Source organism: Saccopteryx leptura, chromosome 3, assembly GCF_036850995.1.
Source record: "Saccopteryx leptura isolate mSacLep1 chromosome 3, mSacLep1_pri_phased_curated, whole genome shotgun sequence".
NCBI classification, from domain to species: Eukaryota; Metazoa; Chordata; class Mammalia; order Chiroptera; family Emballonuridae; genus Saccopteryx; species Saccopteryx leptura.
This window is the reverse complement of record NC_089505.1, coordinates 263287109-263309442: the sequence shown is the minus strand read 5'-3', so window position 1 is coordinate 263309442 and position 22334 is coordinate 263287109. Positions and strand designations below refer to the sequence as shown.

Genomic DNA, 22334 nt, shown 5'->3' with positions numbered 1-22334 from the left:
TTACGGTATTCAGTCCCGTCCCCATGAGCCAGCCACATGTGGCTTCTGAGTGCATATGACTAGTGCACTGAGGCACTACATTTTGAATTTTATTTAATTTTTATTCATTTAACTTAAATAGCCACATGTGGCTCATGGCAACCATACTGGACAGCATAGTTTAGATGCTGAAACTAGACCACTCGGGTTAAAATCCATATTCCACTAACTTTACCTCTTTGATTTTAGGCACGTTTCTTAACCACTCTGTGTCACAATTTACTCATCTGTAAGGTACAGAAGATAATAGTGCCAACCTCAAGAAAAATTATTTTGAGGACCAAATGAGGTAATATTTATAAGGGCTTTAGGCCAGGCACATAGAGCTGTTTAAATGTTTATTAAGTAATGCAAATATATCAATATATGTATCTATATAATTAAAAATTAAAGCCAGATTCATATTGTGTATTTTCTTTCACGAAATTCCCACGCGTCAGTCATCAATGCATTTTTCCTAAAACCCTTTAAAAACTGCAGAGATCAGAAAGGTCACTCATAAATATTTATCGAGCCCTTACTTTGTGACAAGTTCTGTGCTGGACACTGGAGATAACACACCATAGGGGATAAAGACTTGGTTTTTATCCCTCATCCTAATAAAATAGGTAACATAACATCTAGCAGAATTTCCTCATGTATTGTTTATGGACCTTTGGAACAGGAAGGGACTTTAGAAATAGAGTGAAATGTTCAGGTTTAGACCCAGAAACCTGGAGAAATTTTGTGCCTGCTCCTAGTCAGCTTGCTGGGACTTCAGCTTTCAGCTTCTGATAATTAGCTCACACTTCCCTCTGTACCTGTGGGCCAGGTGTGACCTGAAGTGCTCACTGCCCACTTCAGAAGTCTTGACGTAAGATCACCATTTGTCCTCTTTGGCAGAGAATTGATCTTTCAATTTTTTGATGACAATGATAATTGTTCTCCTATATTGGGTCATCTTTACAAAATACTGGCAATACTGGATAGTAGTGTTTTAATTTTTATTCCCTACTTAATAAAATTTGGAAACCAATGTTGGTACCTCCATTTTTTTGTTTAACTTTTCAGGTTTGTGAAATTGAAGTCTGTGCTGGACTATATCACTCCATTTGGTTTGTATAAACCTTTAAAAAAATATTGGCCCCAACATTTATGAAGTACTGTAATTTTGACTCATAATGGATATGACAAGAAATGGACGTAATGAAGGAAGGTGACCGGCTGGTAGTCTGTTCATTTGCTTTCAGCACTTGCTAAAAAAGTGAATGGAGGGGAAGAGAATCCGCGTTTGCTTTTTACATAAGAAAAGTATTAAAATGTCAGCATGGCTCAGCCACTGACATAAGAAAAATTGTTTAAAGTTAAGTCTCTAAATGATGCCCCAGAAACACATTTGCAAACATCTAATTAAATTAATAAAGGCTACAGGTAATAGAAATAATATGGGAGGTACTTTCTGGCAGATAAAGCTTCAGGAACGTTCCCATCTGCACATGATTATGAAGCCCCTGTTGTTACTTTGCTTTCTCCCTTCCTTAGCCCACAATTCTCACTATGAACTAATAGTACATAATAATAAAACCCTGGATGTCAGCCATCACACAGTTTTGGCGATCTTTTAGAGTGTTTGCAAAAGTTGAAAAAGCAATGCAGCTGTTATTCTGGGTACTTTCCAATGGAGGATATGTTTTCCAGATGAAAGCACAAATAGTAATTGAAATGTAATCAGTATTTTTGTCCTTTTGGTGTAATAATTCTATTTCCTTTTTGTTATGTTAATTGTTCATTTCTTAGGATTTGTTTTGTGCTTTTTTTGCAGCCTATAATAAATTAAAAGTGAGGGAATGAATGACTCTTTAGGCAGTTTTTCATTCTTTGTTTAAAAACACAGCAAGTAGTGTAGTCTCATTTGTTAACCAAAGGCTTATTTTATTTTATTTTTTAAATGTTTACTTTTATTGATTTTAGAAAGAGAGGGAGGGAGAGACAGAGACAGGAACATTGATCTGTTCCTGTATGTGCCATGACTGAGGACCAAATCAGCAACCTCTGTGCTTTGGGATGATGCTCTAACCAACCAAGCTCTCCGGTCAGGGCGAAAGACTTATTTTAAGTTACCGCTTAATTTTTAAGGTTTCCTTCCTTCCTTCCTTCCTTCCTTCCTTCCTTCCTTCCTTCCTTCCTTCCTTCCTTCCTTCCTTCCTCCCTCCCTCCCTCCCTCCCTCCCTCCCTCCCTCCCTCCCTCCCTCTTTCCTTCCTTCCTTCCTTCCTTCCTTCCTCCTAACTTCCTCCTTCCTTCCTTCCTTCCTTCCTTCCTTCCTTCCTTCCTTCCTTCCTTCCTTCCTCCTTCCTTCCTTCCTTCCTTCCTTCCTTCCTTCCTTCCTTCCTTCCTTCCTTCCTTCCTTCCTTCCTTCCCTCCTTCCCTCCTTCCTTCCCTCCCTCCCTCCCCCCTCCCCCCTCCCTCCCCTGTCCGTCCTTCCTTCCTTCCTTCCTTCCTTCCTTCCCTCCCTCCCTCCCTCCCTCTTTCTTCCTCCTCCTCCTCTCCTCCTCCTCCTCCTCTCCTCCTCCTCCTCCTCCTCCTCCTCCTCCTCCTCCTCCTCCTCCTCCTTCTTCTTTGCGAGACTCATGTTACAGGCAGCAGAGGGAAGAAAATCTAAATCCCAGATACAGTGACTAAATGTTGGAGCTGACTGGGAACTTGTAGATCTTTCAGGTTAGCTGCCTCCTCAGTGTTCAAGTGTCCTCCAGGGGGCAGTATGGCTGGGAATGCCCCTCGTTGAGAGACTGCCCTACTCAGTGAGGAGCTCACCTCCTCCGTCCCCATCCACCACCCTGGAAGGGGTGGGAGGGTGTGTGCAGCTAGTTTCATTGGTATTTGGGGCTTAGGAAGTTGTTTTCTTTTTAAAGATTTATTTATTGAATTTTTTTTTACAGAAAGGAGGGAAAGAGAGAGGGAGAGAAGAGGGGAGAAGAAAGGGTGGAACAGGCAGCATCAACTCACAGTGGTTGCTTCCTGTATGTGCCTTGACAAGGCAAACCCAGGGTTTCGAACCAGCAACCTCAGTGTTCCAGGTCGACACTTGATCCACTGTGCCACCACAGGTCAGGTGGAAGGTTTTTTTTGTTTTAAACTAGAAGGTGCACTAATCAGTGGTTCTCAACCCTTTTAAACCCGTGGCTCAGTGGATAAATAGAGCATTGGCCCAGTGTATGGACATCCTGGGTCCAATTCCTGGTCAGGGCACACTGGAGAAGCCACCATCTGCTATTCCCCACCTCCTTCTCCTCCTTCTCTCCCTCTTCCCCTCCCACAGCCAGGGGCTTGATTGGTTTGAGTGTGGCCCTGGGTGCTGAGGATAGCTCTGTTGGAGTGCATCAGCCAAAGGTGCTAAAAATAGCTTGTTTCTTGAGCATTGACCTCATAAGGGGTAGGTAGCTGGGTGGATACTAGTCAGGGCGCATACAGGAGTCTGCCTCACTATATCCCCTCCTCTCGTCCCCCTGGAAAAAGAAATGATCTTGATGCCTGCCTTACCTAAGCTTAATTAAATAACAGAGTCCCCAGAAGTGATGATGTGCTACCAGGGCTGGGAACCACTGTCCTTGTCCAGTCCTCTCTCTTTACAGATGAGATGTGGAAACTAGGGCCCCAAGTTCCCTGGTGGCACTGACCCGAATGTGGGGTGATGGGTTTCTGGAAGGGATATCAGTCTCTTATTCCGACGGCCTGGTGATCGTCTCCCAAGAGGCTGCAGAAAGCAGGACCCCAGTAAGGAGGATGGAGCATTGATCTCCCTGCCTCTGTCACCCAAGTAGAAACTGCCCCTGGTTTTCCTATCAGGGCCACTGCATTCCTCAGTGGGAGGCACGATGAACTGCCTCGGGTACTCTGATTTTCCCCCCAGAAATGTAGCTAAATAAGATGGCGGCTTCCCGACCAGCTGCTGATTATCACAAAAGAGCCTTTTGAATGTGTGGTGCACTTCTGCATATCTTAGAAGACCTCTTTCTCTCCTATTAGGGAACAGTAGATACCGTTTAGGCCCCAGGTTTGGTATAACTGACAATTTCTAATGCTACGTGTACCCATTGAGGATAACTGAAACCAATTAAGTGCCAACCTGGCTGGACAGTAAGGTGTAGGCCTGTGCTATCCAAAAAGAGGGGTTGACCGCGCAGACTCTAAGTTGGTCTGTCCCCAGCCCTTCTGTGTCTGAGGCTTTGCCCAAAATGCCCTCCTTGCCCACGCACTTCCTCTGACCGCTCCTCAATGCTACAGCTGTGCACTGGGGGGTGGTCCCCACAGGGTGTCACCTGGCTTGTCCATACAGGGCACCTTTGGGACACTCCACCAGGGGAATGAAGCCTCTGAGGACAGGAGAGCACAAAGGAGGGGTCTGGGGAGTTGTGACAGGAGAGGAAGCCAAGGCATGGAGCAGCTTGTGTGCATCGAGACTTCTCTTGTTGAAAGTTTGATTACATTTTTGGTAAGTTATTTACAGCTCCCCGAAAATTTGTACTGCAGGTGATCATTAGCATATTTTGGAACGTTTGATAGAAGCACATTTGCATTGTAAAGCAAGACTGGATCCTGCCATGTATTTTTGTAATATGACAGCATCTATTTCCAAATGTAAAACTCAGGAGAAATGAAAAAAAGAAAAATGCGTGAATTTTTCTTTTCGGATGTCAATCAGGGCATTCACTCATCCCTTATCTAAAACACTCCCTGGCCTGTGAAATGACCCCTCTAACGCCCTTTCCCCTAGTGTGTGGCTGTGGCTGTGATGGGGAAGCTGGTGGTTTTCTGCTTTCTGACGCAGACGCCTCACCCCTGCTATCACCTGGATTACTCTTGTCAGGAGCCAGGCACGGGGACTTAAGGAATGTAGGCCAGATTGGACGGCCAGCATCAGTTGAGCACTTTGGAGTGATCAGGCTGACACACTGGTTTGACTTTACCTGCCCACCCCGTCCGCGCCAGGAGTTGGTTTACATCAGAGAAGACTGCTCCTGACGTTGCTGTCTATTTCTGGCAACAGGCGCAGCAGAGATGGAAGATACCTCTGCCGTTTAGAGGAAGTGAAATAAATATCCACTTCAGAGAATATATTTCAAGGCTGGGCTGTGTATGCATGGGTGACAGCTCCTTGACTGCCCTTCCTGCAAGGTTCTGTACACAGAAAAAGATTAACGGACTTAGCCTGAATTCAGACAGCCATGTTAACGAAAAATCTCTCTCAATGCAGACACCAAGGCCGAACTCTGGCTTTGCTGGTCCCCCACTCCAGTTTTGGAATGTACACTGGAAGTAGGGGGTGGAGGAACTTCTCATCCCGCATTTGTAAAGCCTGTTGAGCTGGTTAACAGGAACGTTCTGGAACTTCTAGAGGGAGGTTCCTGGAGAGTGTGTGAGTAGTGAGCAGTCTGGGTGAAGAGGGCCAGTCCTTGTTGGCTTTGTCCTCGTTAAGAGTCAAGAGGGAGCTCTGTAGAGACTCCTGAGCTAACCCATGAGCCCGCCCACCTCAGAAGAATGCACTTGACATTGCTGCCTTGTTCCGTCTGTGGTCGAGAGGGAAGGAGAGAGCTGGTAGTCTCTGCCTGTGTGGCTGGCGTCTTTCCTGACACAGCAGTCACTCTGGATTTTACACCAGAGGATCTTCTCTTCTGGTCAGTGGTCCCTAAGTTGAAGAAAAATCCTTTTGTCATGTGGAGCTTACTCTACTGAACTTATTGTTTTTTTAAAAAACCATTTTTGGATTCTGGTCATCCAGCCTCATCTGCCCCCAGGACTGGAGTGTCCATTCTGATGTCAGTTTCTTTGCATACTCTATTTGGAGATAGGAGCCTGATTTCATGGGAGCCCTGGCTAAGCCAGTGGCTGCTCCCTTTCTCAGAAGACGAGGCCTAGTGTGAGGGGCCTCTGTACTCACCTGCTTAGTGCCATTTCAGTCAGAGCAAACTAAGGAGACGAACACCCTTCCTGTCTTCCTCCTGCAGGCCCAGTGTGAGGCGAAATGTGTTAAGAGAGAAATGTTTGACATTGGCTGCTCCCCTACAGACGTGGCCGGCACACCGCGGCTCGCGAGCCACATGCGGCTCAGTCAGATTGAGGACGTTTTTAGCAAAGGCCAGTTTAGGAGTACCCTAATTAATTTAATAGCAATGTACCTACCTGTGTAGTTTAAGTTTAAAAAGTTTGACTCTCAAAAGGAATTTCAGTTGTTGTACTGTTGATATTTGGCTCTTAATGAATTTGTCGACCATTGCCCTAGAAGATCTGAGGGATTTAGTTTGAGGCAAGAAATTGTCATAAGCCTGAAAATGATTATCCTTGTCCATGCATGCTGTCATCACTGGTCTCACACACACATCTTTTTTGCTAGTCTTTGAACATATCAACTCTATCTGAGCAACACAGAAATATAAAAAACACATACCCATTGCCAGAAAGCAAAGCCAACCAACTTGTAGCTGAGAAACTACTAAATTTCTGACTCTTCATCATCCTCTTGCTGAGTGTGGTTACAGTGAATGGCTTTCCCATTCTTCTTTTTCTTTTTTTCAATTGAATTTATTGAGATGACACTGGTTAACTAAATTATACAGGTTTCAGGCGCCCAATTCTACATCACATCTTCTGTACGCCACATTGTATGTTCATTCCTCCCCACTCAAGTCAGGTGTCTGTCCTATTATTGATGCTTCCAAATGTACCAGTTCACTTTTTTTTTCAGAAATGTTTTGGTGCTGTCATGATCTACCTATAGAAAATAGGTGAGATGAGGCCACTTCTAGGAACTGCATTTAAACCAGCCATATAACAAAACAGACTCTGCGGCTGGTATGGTATCTTGGTTATTTGATTTCGTTTATCAGCAGCTTATCTTCTGAGTATCCTGCTCATTATGTTGGACATAGCTGCAAAATGACTGATACTGGATATGTGTGCATTGACTTTTAAGTACACTCGGTGGGACTGAAGATTAGTTCAGAGCCCCTCCATTATAGCAAAAATCTGATCAGAGGATCATGGAGTAATTGTTGAGAGAAACTACTTAGGAATGCAGCCCCCCAAAATTAAGAAGCAAAGCAAGGTTTTCATTTAAGCGGTGTAAACAAAAGCTTTGTGAAGCAGAGCTGTTCTATCTTCTGACTTCCTTTTATTTTTTTAGTGAGAGAAGGGGAGGCAGAGAGACAGTGCCACAACTGGGATCCACCTGGGAATGTTTTGCCCATTTGGGGCTATTGCTCCATTGCAACGGGAGCCATTTTTTAGCACCTAAGGCCAACTTGGTTGAGCCAATCAAGCCATGGCTGTCGGAGGAGAAGAGAGAGAGAGAGAAAGAGAAAGAGAAAGAGAAAGGGGAGGGGTGGAGAAGCAGATGGTTGCTTCTTCCATGTGCCCTGACCAGGAATCAAACCCGGGACATCCACATACTGGGCTGACGCTCTTCCACTGAGCCAACCTGCTAGGGCCATCTTCTGACTTTTTAAAATGAAAACTTTTTGCATTTTCATACCTATATAGGTAACAGGAATGTCTCTACCTTTTGCAAAGAAGAAATCCCAGACTCACTAATATGCCCTGGGTGACTGTCATACCAGTATAGGTAGTATTTTCTAATCAAAAGCTTTTGAATGAACAGATGTTTTACTTGGTACCTTATAGTTTAAAAAATGCACAGTTGCCTGCAAAAATAATTGTTTGGATAAATATTTCCAATGGTGCACTTAAAATGAATGTTTCCATCAAACTCTAAAAGCTACTTTCAAAACTTTTTGCCCATATTTTAGAGTGGAGTTGTGAAACCCAATGAAAATATTTGTAAATGCTTGCAGACGAACACTTGTGTTTTAAAGAGAATATAGATATTTTTAAATGGAAACAAGAAAGGTTATAATTAAAGTAATAGAGATTTAGTTAAAAATAAGAATGGAAACGCCATTCTTTTGAAAATCCCCAGAGTCCTATCGAAGAGAGAGGATTGTGCATATCTTGGGAACCAAGTCTTGAGGACTATAGTGTTACTACAGTGTGTTAATCACAAGAATGGTAAACACTTTGTGGTTAACCAAATCGCAGAGGCCTGTTAGAAAGGATCATAGAACTCCTGCAGCCCAGCTCCCTACACAGTACTTGGTTCCCTTTGTGGCTGCCCTGTCAAGCGGTCCCTCCCCACACTACAGGAACCTCGGGTGATACCATGAGCTCCCTGCTGTCTGCCGAGCTCTCTGCATTTTTGGAGACCTCTGGTTGTTAGAAAGCTCTTTCTAACCCTGTGTCTCTGTACATTTGTTGCTCCCTGCCAGTCAAGGAGTCTGTGCCAGAGCCCACATGAGAACTCCTGAGGCTACTTAAAGATTGTTGCTGAGTGTCCCTTTAAGACTTTTCCCCCCTCTGGCTCCTTAGCTGGAAATCTCAGGTGTCTTACAGACTGGCTGCTCCCTTCTGGACACTGTTGGGTTGATCAGTACCCGGGATTTTCTAACAATGAAGCCATCTAGGACTATACTACCTTCATATTAAGCTCACCATACTTTCTTTGGACTGCTGTCACTTTTCACCTTTTCAAACCTTGGGGCCCTGGCTGATTGGCTCAGTGGTAAAGCGTCAGCCTGGAGTGTGGAAGTCCTGGCTTCGATTCCCTGTCAGGGCACACAGGAGAAGCACTCATCTGCTTCTCCACCCCTCCTTCTCTTTCTTTCTCTCTCTCTCTCTCTGCGCCTCCTGCAGCCATGGCTCAATTGGAGCAAATTGTCCCCGGGTGTTGAGGATGGCTCCATGGCCTTATCATCAGGTACTAAGAAGAGCTAGGTTGAGCAACGCCCCACATGGGCAGAGCATTGCCTCCTATTGGGCTTGTTGGGTGGACCCCAGTTGGGGCACATGCGGGAGTCTGTCTCTGCCTCCCCTCCTCTCATTGAATAAAAAAAAAACAAAACCTTGGGTAGTTTTAAAATCTAAATGTAGAACTATATGTGTTGAACAATTTTGACTTTCTTCGTGGTCCATGATCTTCCACTGTGCAAAATTTACTTTCTGAACTGTGAAGCAGGTTCTGATGAGACCTGCACCCTGGCTTGTTGAACCTGCCCCACCACCCTTTAAGCTTTGAGTTAGCACCTGTTGAGTATGGCTGTTCAGCCAGCAGTGAAAGTTGAACTTGGGAAGTTAGCCTCTGTGATTTAGAAATTTAAAGTTGCCATTTCAAGATTTTCCTTTGCTCAATGAAAGTAGTTAAACATTCTAGTGTGGCAAATAAAGTAAAATATAAATAAATAAATAAATAAATAATGTAGAGAATTCTTGATCATTTAGGGGTTTATTTCCATTGTTGTTTATTTTTAACCATTTATAGCTTTCATTTGAACAAATTTACCATTGGATAAACTGGAATTTTTTTTCTCTTGATACAGCAGATTTGGTAGAGAAAATACTTATAATAACCTTGAAAGATGAGAAAATTTTAAGCATAAAGTTTATGAATTAAATGTTTCCTTGTCTGCTACGTGCTGGGCATTGTATGTAGGCATACATTGATTTCAAAAAACGAGGGAGAAATGCCTAATGATTCATGGCAATTATAATATGTAAGATGAGACTGTTATTTAACAAATAATCACATAGGTAATTATTTTAAAACTGTTGGTACATGCCCCCAAAGAAAAGATACCAAAAAGAACAACACATCAGGCGGTGCTGTGCTGGAGCCAAGGCTTCAGAAGATTCTAACAAGAGAAAGGTTTATCTGCTGTCCTCATCGTCAAAATCACAAGTTATTGAGAGACCACAGCTCCATTACTAGTGAGATTAGAAAGCTTTCCTTGATTACAGGATCCTTTTTGGGGTTCAGATTGGCATTAAATGTCACAAAAGACAGCATTAAAGTTCACTCCGACACCTCTAAAATACCTAGCCACCAGTGGGGAGCCCAGCCCCTGATTTTCTCTCTGCACAGAATCAGAGAATAACAGAATTTGTTTCTCTCTAGTTCTTTAAACTGCCATACCTTCCTGTTCTTTACCATGTTGCAGAGTTTGACCCAAATGGAAAAAAAAAAAAGCAAATTTTTGAAAGCACTTGGAGGCAGGAGAAACAGTGTACCGATATTTTGGGAAGCAGAAAATGGGTTTATTAATAACATATTTTGAGGAGATGAAAGGGCAGGTTTGATTTTGGTCAGTCAAGGAGTTCAAAAATACAGTTCCCAAAGTCACATCACCAGGGAGCTTTTAAAGAATTCAGACTGGTCTAGATGTGTTCTAGTTCTTGTTCTTTTAGCCTCTTCCGCCCTGTTCAGAGAGCAGGGAAAGTTCCTGGCTTCCTTTGCTCTTGAACCTGATTGAAGACTTTACCAGCAAAGAACTTGTTTTCATTTTGAAGTAATTTGAGCAGCAGAGTGGGAGCCAAGCCAGTCTGGATTGCAGGCTGGTGCCACGGTAGCCTGGATAGTCTTTGCTTTATCCTCTGCCTTTCTGAGAAGTTCGGTGGTGTTGGGTTGTTGGCTTAGTTCAGGGGTCCCCAAACTATGGCCCACGGGCCGCATGCGGCCCCCTGAGGCCATTTATCCGGTCCCTGCCGCACTTCCGGAAGGGCACCTCTTTCATTGGTGGTCAGTGAGAGGAGCACATTGACCATCTCATTAGCCAAAAGCAGGCCCATAGTTTCCATTGAAATACTGGTCAGTTTGTTGATTTAAATTTACTTGTTCTTTATTTTAAATATTGTATTTGTTCCCATTTTGTTTTTTTACTTTAAAATAAGATATGTGCAGTGTGCACAGGGATTTTTTCATAGTTTTTTTTTATAGTCCGGCCCTCCAACAGTCTGAGGGACAGTGTAAGTTTGGGGACCCCTGGCTTAGTTGGTTGGATCATGGTCTGGCCCTATGGTAGATGTACTTGTGTTTGGTCACCTATGATAAATGCACACTCGGTTATATGTCAGAGAGCTCCCCTGTGATTCTAAAGTTATGGCAGTATTTTAAACACTAGCTCATTTTTGTTGTATATCAGCATTAAACATGCATTATGGAAAACCAGAATGAATCCCGCATTTAGTTTAGCGGACCTTTGTTTGCCAGGCTTGATCATCCAGCACCTTTGGAATCAAGCTTTTTGAATAGCAATGCACAGCATTCAGATGGATCTCAGCCTGATACATTGTGTTGAAAAAATATTTTTTCAAACTGATGAGGCATGAACATTTTAGTAAGGTTTGATTGGGTTAAAATGGTATTTAGTTGAGTGGTTTCTCTGGGATTGACTTCACTTCTCCTTTTCAAGTACCACAGGCCAATCTTTCTTCTTTTTTGTTTGTTTGAAAGGTTACAGATTTCTGAGTAAGTCGGAGAAATATTTACCAAGCATACAAAGGGGGAATGCTTGCTGCTGCAGTATTTACCCAGGCAACCGGAGTTCTTTAAAACTTTTCTCTGAGAAAATTTAATGGTATTTAAACCTTCAGAAATTTGGATATTGTTAGAGAAGCCTAGGATTTAGGTCATTTTTCAAAGAAAGATTCTTAAAATATTACATATTAAGATAAGTATGTCTATTCCAATGATACTGTGAAATTAATGATTATTCCATTTCTATCCAAACATGACCTTATTTTGCAACGGTTGAAAATAAATTTTTTATATGGAACTCATCCTGTGCTAAATGAAACTAAGGAAAGAGAGTGTTGCTCCTTATATAACAACGAGAATTTTACTGGGGTCCAGGATAGCAGAAAGAAGCCCTGTGTCTTAGAGTTTGATTGCTCCATAGTGACACTGCTCCTACTGCCTACCATTTCATTTCACAATTGTTTCTGAGCAGCTGCTGTGGCTTAAGCTTGGTGGTGATGATGCAAAGATGAACAGAACAGAGAAGATCCTGGTTCGTGGAGCTTCAGTGTGTGTGTGTGTGTGTGTGTGTGTGTGTACGTGTGTGTGTGTGTGTGTACGTGTGTGTGTGTGTGTGTGTGTACGTGTGTGTACTCTTGCCTCATTCATCATTTCATACTGTGTTGCTTTTTGTTACAGTTTTACCTATTTTTTTCATTTGATCAATATTCTAGGTATTTGAGATACACATTTTTTACTCAGTAGATATGCAGGGAATTTAGGCATGGGGCTCTAGGCGTAAAAGTCAGCTTCCAAATAGAAAACACATAATTGCTCTTCTGTTGTTCAGGTACACACGATACTCACTTATTTACAAAATCAAGGTAGTGAAATGCCAAACTCACTGAAAATTCAGATAGCAGTGTCATTAGACCTGGATGAAAAGTAGTTTAAAACTGTCAGGACGTAAGGGTAAGCCCAGCAGGCTTATTTATAGTGGCTCAGAAACTCCACATTGGCCAGAGGGTCAGTGTTAGGTCTGCTTTGAGTTAATGATTTTAAGTTTAATTTCTTCTCCCTGTAAGGAGAACAAAACCAAGGATGGTCTTTAACTGTTAGGTACATAAGGAGAGCCATGAACTTAGTAGAAATAATTTAAAAGTTGTTTTGTTTGATTCAAGCTAAGTGATTCTGAGACTTAAAGCTAGACATTGGAAAAGCTTACCTTTCTCTCAAAATCTATTTTCAAAGTAAACCTAATTTTAAAATATTTTAGGATGTGCAGATGTATATTTAGAATCTAGATTGTATCATGCAGGCAGAAAAAAGACATAAAATATTTAGTTAAAAATTTAATGTACAGCCTGACCAGGTGGTGGCGCAGTGGATAGAGCATCGGACTGGGATATGGAGGACCCAGGTTCGAGACCCTGAGGTCACCAGCTTGAGCGCGGGCTCTTCAGGTTTGAGCAAGGCTCACCAGCTTGAGCCCAAGGTCACTGGCTCGAGCAAGGGTCACTTGGTCTGCTATAGCCCCCCAGTCAAGTCGCATTGAGAAAACAATCGATGAACAACTAAGGAACCACAATGAATAATTGATGTTTCTCATCTCCCTCCTTTCTGTCTGTCTGTCCCTATCTGTCCCTCTCTCTGACTCTCTCTCTGTCTCTGCCACACACACACACACACACACACACACACACACACAATTTAATGTACAAATAGTAAATATTGATAAGTATGCAAGATGTTAAGAATTTTCATTTAAGGCACTCAAATAATAAACCTGTTTATAATTGTACTGTTCTTTGTGTAGTTTAGTCTGTAAAATAGAGGAAGACAGGGAGGGGCCTGTTGTTCTTCCTTGAAATACTTCTTGTTATTGCAGAAATGTATTCTTGGTCATATGATATAATTTCTTAAGCCTTAGAGATGGAGTCTTTTTAAAAGGTTTTTAAAATAAAAGAAGTTACAGTCAATATATTTTTCTCTAGTGAAATTTTTGAAAATCAATTTCCTTTATAATAAGGGTTAATTTTGCTACTCCTAACAGTAGAGCCTGGTGTAACCTACCCATGTTAAAATATAGTTTGTCCCTAGAGTCCTGTTCATAAAACTAAAACCAGTCTTTTAGTGGTATCTGTCATCTGTGTAGAAAAGAGATTATTTCAGAATATTGAGAAGTAAAGTGTTTTAGTCCATTTGGGATGCTATACCAAAAAATAAAAATGCCTATTTTCTCATTTATTTAAGAACCTTGAATTCATTAGATATTTTTCTGATGTGTACCACTATTAGAGTTTTTGTGCTTCAAAATGTAGGCTAAGTTATTCATTAGAGTCATACACATTGGTTAAATTCCTCATGGCTTCCTCATTTCCTTGCTGTGTCACCACAGAAAGCCTTGGTTTATTCATCTGTAAATTAAGGCTTATAATAATATCTACCTCATAAAATTGCTGGGCAAGATTGAATAAAAAAAAACATGTAAAGCACTGTACCCAGTGCCCAGTAAGTTAAGCCAGTAAGAAAATTATGTTATTTATAATAGTATTAGAGTTTTCTTTGGCTGTTAAACTCATCTGGAAATTCTCAGACATGCAATTTGTATTCTCTGTATTTTAAAGATTAGATTGAGTTCTTATGGTTCTGGGTTTAGTGCTGATAAATACGTTATAGATGTTGGCTCATAGAAGTGTGACTTGATTCAGTTGTTTACTCTGTGGAAGCTCCAGTTTTCACATTTTATTACTTAAATGGAAAAAATAAGTTGGTTGAAACATCAAATATGGCAGTAATCCTAATAAATGTAAATGGATTATATCTGCCAACTAAATGACAGAGACTCTTGGATTTGATTTTAAAAAGAGACATACCTACAACAAAAGGACTAAAGAACATAATAGAATGGAAAACATATGCCAGGCAAATATTACTATTTAAAAAGTAGGATTAATGTGTGAATGGGGAGAAAGAGGATATTGTATGTTAACAACCTGCCAAGAGGATAAAATAACTTTGGTTTTGTATCTATTCTGAAAGTTATAAGGAAAATCTGATAAATTCATGATTATTGTGGGAGATTTTAATGTATTCTTTCACAGATAAATAAAACATACAGAAGTTAGAGTAGAGTACTTGAAGACCACCTTTGTTAATGAGGCTTAATTATTAAACAAGTCTCTGTGTGCCCTTCTCTCTCAAAATGGCCTGATTCTATGAATTTTGGCTAGTTTGTACAGTTATGTCATGCTTTTTTGTATAGTCGACATGTTCCTGTAAAACTGCAGGAAACCTAGATAATTTTAAAAATGAATAATACTATTAAACAATAACCTTCAAGGCCAAAAGTTTTCTGAAGGAAAGGTATTACTGAGCCATATATTAGCCAGAAGAGGGACCAGCTCCTGGGGTGTACAGCCTTGCCAGCAGCAGCAGCTAGATGGAGAAGGCAGATACGTGCGCCATCCTGGGATTGACGGGCTCTTGTATACAGTGAGTTTAGGGAAGAAAGATGGAAGTTGTTTTGAAAGACTTTACCTTGGGTATATATATAAAAGGGGAGGCAGGCGTAGAAGGTGAAGAAGCAGGGCTAGTTCTGGCATAGGTGTATAGTTTGTAAGGAAGAAGTGTTTCCTGCTTTTGGGTGGCTTGTGGGCAATAGTTAAGCAAGTTCATGCGATGGTGTCTGGTGGTCTTCTCTAAGTAAGAGCGGAAATCACCATGTCTTAGTGTTTGTGAGCAGAGAGCTTGGAATGTTCGAGTTGATATCTTGGGCCTTTGCGTGGAGCTAGTTCTGTGAACCCGTGTAACAGCAGGTTATTTATCAGTGTGGTTCTTACAGATAGGCCTCCTGTTGGCTGTTTTATAGATGCTGCAGAGGGCCACGGTCGGCAGGTTGCAAACAGGGTGTGTGCCCCTCGTGCTTTCTGGTGACTGAACAGTCGAGAGGATTGAAGCAGAACTCAAACAGGATTCTTTCTGGAAATTCTCAGACACACAATTTGGTCCCTTAAAGTCCCTGAACAGGACTTTTAAAAATCACTTGTTTATTTATTTACAGATAGCAGTTCAGTGTATGCTTTTTCAAGTCTTTTTTGAGTAAAGTGGGAGGGTTTTAAGTGTTTGCAGAACATTTGGGTCTGTGAATTCTGCCAAGGCAATTGTTAACATATGCTTTTTCCTTCTTAAAAAAGAATTGGCAAGTGTTTGTCACCTTCTTAAATTTTTATTTAATTTATTTGAGCCTTTAATTAAGATGGGGATTAACGTAGTATGTGTTTGTACATGTGTACTTGTGTTCTCTGTTGCCTTAATCTCTGAAATCTGAGTAGTTCAGACAAGAGTAAATTCTCCTCATAAATAAAAACTGAAGAGGGAAACAAATTTTAACATGTACCTGGAGAAGCACCTTATTAAATGTGTGTTTGTGTTCTTGAGCAGCCCTGTCTAAAAATGTGACTTCCTTCCAAGCACAGTGCTCGCCAGATTGCTCGCCAGGTCCACATAGCTCGAAGGACTGTGTGTTTTGGGCTCTGTGGTGGATGGAGATAGTACAGAGGAGCGGCTTGAATTAACATCCTGTCCCGGGTGTCTCCTTCCAGTCCTTGGCCTACCAGTCTTTCACCAACCCCAGCCAGCCCACAAATGAATACTTAGTAAGCACTTAATGTTTCTAGGCACCCTGTTAGGAATTGAGAAATATAAAGATGGTATGATGGTGACGTGAACGACCCCGAGAGTCCATGCCCTTTTGACAATAAGTAAATTATAATTATGAAACAGTCTTATAATGGTAAGTGATAGATCAGAAGTATGTAAGTGTCTGGGAGGGTGCACCTATGCAGGCTATGTAAGATTGCCTAATTTAGAACAGCTAGTGGTGAGTGTTTAGGGGCGGATTCCTGGATGAGGTGATACCTCCACTAGGATTTGTGGCGAGAGTAGAAAACTGTTCCAGGTAGTAGTTTTGGAGGTGAAACCAAGGGTGTGACCTTTTAGGAGCTACAAGAGCATGGGACAGGATTAGTGAGCTGAGGGCAAGAATATTGAGACCAGGTGGGACAGCTGGGCAGGGCCACCTCCTGAAGGTATTATTTCTCTTTACAGGGCTCTGGCATTATTCTGAAGGCACAGGGATGTATTATCTTGAAGGCATGGACATTGATGGGGTTTGGTCACAAGAATGAAATGATTAGAATTACACCTGAGAAAGGTCCCTCTGGTGGCAATGTAGGGGAATGGATTAGGGGTTAACAGAGGTGAGGCGCAGAATAAGAAACTATTGCTTGAGCTAACTCAGTGGGTTTTCAGGAGATACAAGCAAACATGGGGCCTGGATATGGAAGAAATGAGAGTGCCATTCAGTGAGGGAGTGACAGAGGAAAAACAGAGCTTGCAGGGAGGAATTGTGAGTTTAGTTTTAGACACTGACTTGATAATCCATAGAGGACAACTACATTTAGCTGTCTAGAGGTAACCCAGGGTGGGAGCCAAAGATGGGAGTGGATAATGTCACCCAGGGATTCTGTAGAGTAACAGAATAGGGCGGGAAAGGGCAGCTGGGAGATAAACTATGAAGAACAAAAACCTCTGCATTGGTCTTAATACCTGTGTGACATGGAAAATAGATTTGGGATCTTGGAAAGTAACAGAACAGATAAATGTTTTCTGTCTGGGCTTTGTCAGGTATGACTTTTAGAATTTTAGTCAATAAAGGGGAGAACTAATGGAATGCTTCAGTTTTTGTTATTTTTTTCACAAAGAAAGAAAGAGTGAGGGACAGACAAGGACAGACAGGAAGGGAGAGAGATGAGAAGTATCAATTCCTCCTTGCGGCATCTTAGTTGTTCATTGATTGCTTTCTCATATGTGCCTTGACTGGGGGGGGCGGGGGCGCTACAGCAGAGCGAGTGAGCCCTTGCTCAAGCCAGGGACCTTGGGCTCAAGCCACCGGCCTTGATTTTCAAGCCAGTGACCATGGGTCACATCTGTGATCCCATGCTCAAGCCAATGACCCCGTGCTCAAGCTCGTGTTCAAGCTGGATGAGCCAGTGCTCAAACCGGCGACCTTGGGGTTTTGAACTTGGGTCCTCCACACCCCAGTTCAACACTCTATCCAGTGTGCCACTTCCTGGTCAGGCAACTGCTTCAGTTTCTTTACTGATGGTATGACCTTGTGGTGGCACATGCCAGGGTGGTAGGAACCTCTGTGCCTCGTAAGTCTAGGATAATTATTTCCTCACCCATTTCTGTCTTGGTCTATTAGTTTGAAGAAATAAAATTATTGTGTTCTTACTGAAGTGGAAAATGATAAAGCTTTTGGAATTTCTTTGTATTTTGGGGGTGGGAAATTCAGTTTATTGGACATAGGATTAAAGAAGAGCAATTTGGTGGAGGAGGCATGGCTTTTTTTTACGTATTCCTTATTTATATACACATGCACACACTGGAGATAAAGAAGAATGGTGAAGATAGGTATATAGTTTTAACCATCTTCTCAAAATTAAACCACAAAAATGGGTTTTACCCATATTACACCCAAGATAATATTGAATTTTACTCAAGTGTTATTTAATGAACGCGGGTCATGGTATCAAGGTAGATAGAACCCGGGCCATCACTGAGAGAGTAGACTGTGAAAACCCTTCTTCAGGAGAGGAGCTTGTGTCGTCTCCTGCCAACCTTATATTAGATAGTACTTTGAAGCTTTTTCCTGATTGCGGACCCACCAGGCAGAATTCCAAGATGGCCAGCCTTCCTCTCTCCTCTCCTAATCGTCCCACAGCCATTTAAGAAGTACAGAATACTTCACTGGCCCTTGGGACACATGGCTGATAGCACCTTGGGAAAATCTGTTTTTTTATAGATAACCTCCTGGGGACACCTCTGTGTGTGCTGTGAACTGCTTTCACAGCTGGCACGCCCCCTTCTTGAAATGTGTTCGACGATTAATGATGTTTGTAGCATCCTGGTTTTTCTGGACTCCCTGTGCTGTGGGCACACTTCATCTATCAATGTCCTTTACTTAATTCTGACTGTGCCTCCTCCTCAGGTCACCCTGTTGTTGCCGTTGAACACCTAGAAGCACCCTTTCACCATTGCCCTGGTGGGGATGTGGGATGTTGGGTGTTTTGCTCTTTGGCAGTGCCCTGAAACTTAAAAAAATGTCCTAGGTATGCAAATTCTTAAACATTCGAGTGAAGCTATGGAATAAAAAGAATACCTTATAGCATCAATATTTCTTTTGTACACAGGCTAGTAAGAGCTGTTGCATTCCACTCTCCTCTTTGTTTTAAAGCACTGTTGTGTTAGGAATAACACCATTAAGACGAACTCTTCAGGGAAAAAAATGTGCTTACCTTCTCTGAAGGACTTGTGTTTAGTTTAAGGATTGATGCTTGCTTGAGAAATTTGGGAAAAGTAGTTGGTGACTTTGGAACTAAATCAGTGGTAGGAAAAGATTCATGGGGGAAGGGGTTGTCGTGCTACTCAAGAGTCAGATGGCGTGAAGTCAGGGACAGGTCGGTAGCTGCCCTGGAGGCTGAGGTGTGGCTGGTTCTCAGTGGTCAGCAGGTGGCACCAAATAGCCAGAACAAACCTGGAGTGAAGCGGTTAGATTTCACCTCGGGATGGGTGAAATTATTCTTTCTGTGCATTTAGAAATTTGATATGAATAGCACCTTCACATTTTCCCTGCTAGAGATGGTATCCTCCAAGACTGAATTTTATGAAAGTCTTTGGTATTGATATAGTCAAGAAAATTAACCAGTTCCAAGTTCAAATGACAGTATCAATTTTTTTTTTTTTAATTTTGGAAGAGGGTTTATTACTGAATGTCAAGAGCAATTATAAGATCATGCAATAGAATATACTTAACTGGCTTAGATTTCTGAAATTTTTTTGTTTTTATGAAATCTTACAAATATATCACTAATATCGTTGTTAAAATTACTGATAAATTTATGTTGTTGGGATTGATTTTGTCTGTCTGGTGAGAATCCAGGATCTTACTCCTATCCAAGATGTTTCTGTTTGAGCAAAGATGGGTGTGTGCCTTGGTTGGAAGGTGGACACAGTGCTTTTTCCTTAGGAATATGTAGGGTGTATTGGCTATGTTCTTGGGTAGCTTGTGAGAAAACAGCTAGTGACTAAAGGGGAGGCAGTTCAATATTGTTCCAACCATAATTATGCTGTTTAAGGTGTAGTTCATTTGTGTCAGCTTAATTTATTTACCATGGAAACCTGGTTGCATGCTAGAACTTGAGAAAAACTACATTTTAAGTGCTGTAAAAGCAATGTTTCTTTTCAGCACATGCTGCTTTATTTTCTTTAGATGGTGGCAAGTGTGAGGGGGAAAATCAGCTCAAGTGATCATTCTGTGGTTGCTGGGTGGTGGCCTGGTTTTGTTAGTGCACAAGCTCTAGTGATTAGGCCTGTTAACTTTGGTCCATGAGCATATTCTTGGTGCAAGTGAATAAATGAGGCTTTTGCTAAGTGAGCATCTGGGTACAAAATCTTATAATAAATTACTGACTCTTAAGATGAGGGAGTCAGGACTGGATGGGACATCTTTCTACCACTAAAAGGGTGTGGCATCTTGCTTCACCTTCTTCTTACCTTACCTAGACACTTTTGTATATAAAATATACAAAATTTATCTGCACCAGTGAGAACCAAGAGCTCATCCTTACCCCCTAGAATGTGTTTTTCATGCAACACCAGTATTGATCTTTTAAAAATAAACATCCAATGATGTCAGTTATTAGCTTAAAATCCTGCCGTGCCTTCCATCCCACTTAGGTTCACAAGGCCCTTTGTGGTCTGGCCCCGCCTCCCTTCCAGCCTCATCTCCTTGTCTCCCCCTACTCACCAGCCAGACTCCAAACACACTGACCTCTTCATTCCTCCAGCAAACCATGCTGTTTCTCACCCTAGGGCTTTTGAATAGCTGTTTCTTTAGCCTGGAATGTTGTTCCTTTTGACCTGTTCTTTTTGAGATCTCAGTTTAAATAAACACCTACTCACAGAGGCCTTCCCGTGACTACCAGCGCTAAAGTATGTTCTCACTCATTCTCTGTCATATTGCTTCACTTTTTTCTTTCGACTCTCTTGCCTTTTCTTGTGTGCCTTTTTCTGGCTCCTCCTACTAAAATACAAGCTTCACTGGAGCCTCCTCTTTATTTTGTTTACTTTTGTCTCTAGCATCTGGAACAGCTGAGCACATAGTAAGTCTTCAGCACATTCAGTTCAGAGACTGAATAATAGCTCTTTTGAAGGGTGAAGCTATATTTAAAGCTAAATTTATTTCTCTTCATTCTGGGAGGGTGCTATAATCAAGTGAAGACAGCAGTGGGCCCGATGCTGAGGCCTAAGTCCTTTTTTACCATTGATCCCTGTAAAATACTGTGACCATGGGTAGTTCCCTGGGAGTGGGTATTGGTATTGGCAGTAAGAATTTATAACAACACAGCAATATAATAATTGCAGTCACTCTTTATTGAGTATCTACTATACACACCAGTGCTGTCATTAGTGTTATTCATTTGCTATCATTAACTCTCAGACACCAGTTTTATGATAAGTAAATGAGATGTTTAGATGAAGTGATTTGTTAGTTCTTTTATATAACACTTTATGAATTGCCAGGAAAAGCTAAAACATTCTGGTTTATGGTGATACACAGTAGAAATAAATGAGTTCATTCAGAAGTCCCAAGTAGCTATTCACCCAGTTCTGATAAAACTTCAAACTTGCGAAGTTTAAACTTTAGAAGGAAGTAGGAAACCTGTCCTTTGTTGGGCGTCCATCACCTCATTCAGTCCTCCCAGTAACCTGTATTTTCCCTCTTTGATGGTTGGAGAAACTGAGGCTCAGGGATGGTAAGCACTTTGTCCAAGGTCACACGTGTGTTATGAGGCAGTGCTGAAGTTCAGAAGCAGTTTGGATTGATTACAGAGACTTGTTTTTGATATGTGTGAATTATTTTACCTTTTACTCACCTTTCTCCCAGTAGGTTGTGTGAGGACTCGACACACGTTAAAAAGCTAATTAGGTTTTTCCTTTTCTTTCTCACAGAACTCTAAGAAGGAGCTGATGTGGAGGAGCAGCTGAGACAGTGCAAGATGACGACCACAGTGGCCACAGACTATGACAACATTGAGATCCAGCAGCAGTACAGCGATGTCAACAACCGTTGGGATGTGGACGACTGGGACAATGAGAATAGCTCTGCGAGGCTCTTTGAGCGGTCCCGCATCAAGGCCCTGGCAGGTGAGTCCTTCCTGGCCCATCACTGAGGCCCAGGATGCATTGTAGTTCCCTTTGAAATCATCTGCCCTGGATCCCTTCCAAGATCGGCTCCCTTCTACTGAAACATGCCCCACAAGGGCAAGCTGACCATTTCGTAAGGCAGCCAGTTCTGTATTTGGAGAACTGTCGATCTCCAAAGTGATTCAGAGCAGGGTGATTGTTGCAGCAGTCTAGAAGAACAAGCTCTTGGTTTTTATATTTAAAACCCTTGCGTGATACTAACCTGGGTTACTCAAAGTAAGTACTCTAAGAGGCCAGGTCAACTAAGTACATTGGTTAATTTGTATATTTATGCTTCCTAATTTTCAAATGTAAGATGCATCAAAAATAAACAAATTCTTAAAATACTAGGCCAGCTAGCTAGCTCTTCCTTTTTAAAAGACTTTATTCATTTTAGAAAGGTGAGAGCGAGAAAGGGGGAGGAGCAGGAAGCATCAACTCCCATATGTGTCTTGACCAGGCTAGGCAAGCCTAGGGTTTTGAACCAGTGATCTCAGAGTGCCAGGTCAACACTTTATCTTTTGCGCCACCACAGGTCAGGCTGGCTAGCTCTATACATGCCTTTACATTGCTATATATAGCAGGTAAGTTTGCCATTGATTCACAAAAACTAGCAGGAACACATTCTTACTTTGTGATTTCTCGCTCCCTTGTTGTTGAATACCTAGA

The 22334-nt window shown here is 41.9% G+C and overlaps 1 protein-coding gene across 2 annotated transcripts in view; it reads left to right on the top strand.

The window, feature by feature from the left end:
- The window catches only part of SPTBN1 (spectrin beta, non-erythrocytic 1), a 215112-nt gene that overhangs the window by 39120 nt on the left and 153658 nt on the right, over positions 1 to 22334 (top strand). For both annotated transcript variants that reach the window (XM_066378264.1, XM_066378265.1), the window contains exon 2: positions 21432 to 21626. In XM_066378264.1, the coding sequence (XP_066234361.1) occupies positions 21479 to 21626 (148 nt within the window). In that variant the 5' untranslated portion in view covers positions 21432 to 21478. The remainder of the gene's footprint in view (positions 1 to 21431; positions 21627 to 22334) is intronic.